The sequence below is a fragment of the Sycon ciliatum genome, chromosome 2, assembly GCF_964019385.1.
Source record: "Sycon ciliatum chromosome 2, ocSycCili1.1, whole genome shotgun sequence".
Taxonomy (NCBI): domain Eukaryota; kingdom Metazoa; phylum Porifera; class Calcarea; order Leucosolenida; family Sycettidae; genus Sycon; species Sycon ciliatum.
Window position 1 is genome coordinate 9209438 of NC_088644.1, and position 4695 is coordinate 9214132.

At 47.0% G+C, this 4695-nt stretch overlaps 1 protein-coding gene across 1 annotated transcript; it reads left to right on the plus strand.

Annotated features, from left to right (window-relative positions):
* The first annotated feature begins 496 nt into the window (after positions 1-496).
* LOC135808548 (diphthine methyltransferase-like) lies at positions 497-3881 on the plus strand. The gene is made up of 2 exons (XM_065321753.1): positions 497-1971; positions 3325-3881. The coding sequence occupies exon 1, from the start codon at positions 571-573 to the stop codon at positions 1738-1740; it is 1170 nt and encodes a 389-aa protein (XP_065177825.1). The 5' UTR covers positions 497-570; the 3' UTR covers positions 1741-1971; positions 3325-3881.
* The last annotated feature ends 814 nt before the right edge of the window (positions 3882-4695 follow it).

Consider the following 4695-nt stretch of genomic DNA (forward strand, 5'->3'; position numbering starts at 1 on the left):
ACATAATGGCATTAGCACTACGCCGGGCACAGTCATTTTGGTCATGTAGATCTACACTCTGGACCTGACGAGATGTGCTCACTGACTACAGTCAGACTACAGTGTCGACTGACTGTGACTGTACTCTAGTCTCTAGTCTCTGGAGTCTGTAGTGTGTGTAGACTGTAGAGTGTCGACGAATACCATGAATACCGAGTGTCGTGCGTTGCAAAGCCGTTCGGCCACGAGTCTTACGTCATTCAGGGCTTGGGAAATGGGAATGTTGGGATCGTGACTATTCGTGAGTGCATGACGTAAAGTTCAACACAAGCTAGTTTACAACAACAAGACTAGTGTCGATATCATACGATATGACATCATCCACTGTAGTTCAGAAATCCGAAGAATCCAGAATCACCATGGTCACGAAATCCATTTCGAAAATTGGATTTTTTTGTGTTCAGTTTCAGAAGAAAGGAAGACTGAAAATCCGATCGATGGCGATCGTGCGACAGGACTGGGTCTTTTGATGATTTGTTTACTTCTTTCCTATTTGAAGTATTTCGTCTGCTGAGGCATTTTGGGATAGATATGAGTGACAAAAACAGCTCAAGTGCGTGTGTTGAACCAGAATGGATTCTCCATCACAAATTCGACACTGGATTGAATGCAGACAGTGTGGAATTCTGCACAGTGGATGGTTATCGTCATTTGCTTGCTTGCGGACTATACCAGCTGAAGGAAGGCGAGGGAGAACCGTCCAGGAGACACGGGAGCTTGCTTCTGTACCATGTTAGCGAGGAGAGCGCTTGTGCAAGTGTCGCCTGTAGTGAAATCCATCGAATAGAGGACATCGATGGTATTTTGGACATGAAATGGTTTCCACATCTGATTGGACAGCGTCCAGCTCTGGTTGTAGCTAGAGCGGATGGCTTGTGTTGTATTTACAGTTTTGCTCTTGAGCAGCAGGACTCTGCTGAGTCGAAGCTAATTGCGTCATGTGCGGTTGCCGACCAGGGCTTGTCTCTCAGCGTGGATATCAGCCCAAGCTCAACTTCAGAGCACGCCGTCGTTCTGACTACCACGTCACACGGTGATGTTGTGTGCTTGCATGCAAAGAAACAGGAGGATGATGCGGATACTGTCTCTTATGCACTAGAAGAGGTTGCTCGCTGGAACGCGCATGGCTTTGAGGCGTGGTACGCTATATTTGACGTTCAGGACCCTGCGAAAGTCTACTCGGGCGGTGATGATGGGAAGTTCAAGGCTGTGAAGATGCTTGAAGACGTAGCACAGCCAGTACAAACCGTACGCTACGATGTTGGCCTCTGTGCCATGCAATTCCGACCGGAGCATCCAAGTCAACTTGCACTGGGTGGATATGAGCAGATTGTATGGCTTTTTGATTCTTCTAATCTTCGCACGCCACTGTCGCAGATCGATGTTGGTGGCGGCGTATGGCGCATCAAGTGGAAGCAGTCCGATCCCAGCTTGCTTGCCACTGCCACGATGTACAACGGATTCCACCTGCTGCGCCTGTCGGACGATCTGGAGTTTTCTGTCCTGCTGCACTTCAATAATCACACCGAGGGCTCACTGGGCTACGGTGTTAGCTGGAAGCTACCGGAGGCAGAAGTGGCCGGTGAAAATGTCTGTAAGGGCAGTCAATCAAGTGCTGGTCCTGTGTGCCTACTGGCTACTTGCTCTTTCTACGACCATTGCCTCCAGATCTGGAGTACGCCACTGGGGGAACGCAAGTGAGCCCGTCGAGGACTGATCCAGTGCGTTAGAACTGATTGCACGCTGTGCAGTGTGCTGCACGGCCATCTGGTACTGGTCGCCAGGCTTCCATCACGGGGGATGTGTGTCGATAGGTCGTACAAGGGCCAGGCTCTGTATGTGCGGAGGTTGTCTGCATGGTCATCGCTGTGTTGCGTCGCACAATTTGGGATGCCACTAACCTGCTCGGTAACAGTGTGACGCAATCTGATTGTGAGTAATTCATGTTATTGTAGTGAGTTGAATGGGCTAGGGAAATGTACCTGCATCTGGCACAGCTCGGTGTTTTCTTTGCGACTACACGCTACGTTCCAATAGAGAGTACTTAGGGTCTGAAATGTTCGGGTGTTTATTAACGCTTCATTCTGGGTGGTTGTATGTTGAATTGTTGATACCAAGAGTACATGAAAACCAGAGTGTGCAGCTTGGATGGGTTGCTGTCACGGCAGAATTTCGTGATTACATCATTTTAGTGATGTAGTGCGTACAAGCAGGGTTCTAGCAGGTATCTTTCTGCACAACTGTAGCTCGGTAGTACGCACTACGCCATTTCCCGCCTCAGATCTGCGCCAAATATGGTGTAATCACGGAATTCCGCCGTTACAGACACCCATAGTAGAAAAAGTCCCAAGCTGCACACTCTAGTTTTCATGTACTCTTGTTGATACTGCAGTACAAGTCCTAGGACCGATTTTGTTGGGCTGTCAAATACTTTGAAGCACTACCGTATTTCCCGAAATACAGGTCCTCCCTCGTTAGTAGATAATCTCTGGGCCATCGAAAAAGTTATCTTGTAGCAGGACTTGCAGCTAAATGTGAAATACGCACTACTTCGTACTTACCGGGGCTACCCTTGATACAACATAAATTGTTGACGCTTCAACTCGTTATAAGATAATCGAAAAATCTCCAACATAGCTTGGATGCAAAATATCGTCCATATCTACGAACACATAGGTATAATACGTTGCATCTCCCTGCGTTATCCTACGTGTTTTGGCCTTGGTTGGCCTTGGCCTTGGTCCTGCATGGTCAATATTATCTTATACTGAGGGTTTGGCACTCTGGGGACCTGGGCAAAGAGTCGTTATAACGAAATTTATGTACTAACGAATTATGTAGTAACCGGACCTGTAAACAGTCATATAGACCACGTTTCGCCAGGGGATTTCAGATTTCTATTTACTAACGGGGTTTATGTACTAACCGGACTCGTTATAACGAGGGAGGACCTGTATAAGTCGCACCTTTTCACACTTAACTTCAAGGGCAAAGAAAGGGATGCGCCTTACAATCGAGTGTGACATCCTACTTATGTGAATCCATTGAAACAATATGGCTCAAACCTGAAAGTGGGGGTGCGACTTATAATCGAGGAAATGCGGTATTTACAATGTCTTCCTGAAGATGATTGTAATCTGCATTGTTGTGGATGAGTGTGGCACAGGATGAAGAGAATGTTTGTTACTGACGATTGTGGCACAGGGTGAAGGGAGTGTTTGCTGTGATCTAACTTTACACCGCATGGTTCTCTCCTTCTTCTGCTGTTCTTCTGATACTTTGCAGTGGCCTGCACTCTCCTCGCGAGCATCGCTGGGCTGGTCGAACCTCATCCTACAATATCTGCTCAGTGCATGATTAGCTGCTGGGTGAGAAAGCGTGGCTCATCCTCATCACTACAGTGAGTGAGTAACCCATGGTGTTGACCGGGATTATAGGGAAAGAATTCGACTCGTTTCTCTGTTTCAACAGATAGGCGATTTTATGCTGCTTTCTCTACACTTTGATTGCGAAGACTGTGTACATGCCATCTGCGTCGAACAAGCCGTGTCTTTCTCAGTGAGGAGTCACTTGTGTGACGTTTGCACGAAGTCAACACGACCCAGTAGCGTGTCAATTGTGTTCAGGTCCTCTGTCTTCTGTTAAACCAGCGACCAAGGTTTGCTGTTCCTGTTGGCTATTGACACGGGCTTTTCCTTTTCTCAGCATGCTGCAGCTGGCCGTTTTACATGTACTTGGGAAATAATTCTGAGAGTAGTGTAAAGTACGACCTACAGTTACAGGGTACTTTCTTACTGTGCATGTTTGCCATCTTGTGAAGAGCATTTGTTACTTTGCTAGCATTTCGAAATGATGGCAAGCTGTTGTGAGTCTTCAGTCTTCAGTCATCTCAGCTGAGCTCTTGCTCGAACTATTTATTTAGTTTCTGCAGACTGTAATAAAGGCGTGGAACCAAATTATCTGTCTGCTGAATAATGTGCTGAGGTTGGACTGTGGGATCGTTGTCAAATGGAATGCCTTGCCACTGGAACCTGGTGCTACGCAAAGTTATTTCCTGTACATGTATTTACTATTAGGTCACAGTGCACTGTTCCCCGTGTCTACTGAGAAATCTCGTGCTCTGCGCAACACTGATATGTGCCCGAGCCTTTACGCGTGTCATTGGAATAGCAGGCCCTGTGCAGGTCCTAGGATTGCCTATTCAGCAAGCCCGATGCAGATCGGTAGCTAATGCTAGTACAGTATTACCGGAACGACGCTGAACCTTCCCGTTGGCATGGCAATATTTGGAAGTGATCGAGCAGGCTGTGCTTATTTTCGTCGCTACATACAAAATCCCAATGGGCCTTCATGAGCTTGTGCTCCGCATCACAGTGAAGTCGACGCCAGCTGTTTTAGTTCTTGTGTGGGTGGGGGTGGGGGCGTTTGCTGACGTTGCTGAAAACTCAACGCATGCCATCTGACCTTTGCATAATTGTGTGCTTTGTGTTATAGGGAATCTGGGTACGACAAAAAGTACGTAATCATTAGTGTGTAGCTTGGCGATCCCTTGTTCCACGGCGGAGTGTTATAACAGACACGATAATTTACTTTTTTTAATTTATTTTTTACGGATGATAGATTCAGTGAACCAAAATGGCCGCAAAAGAATTGTAA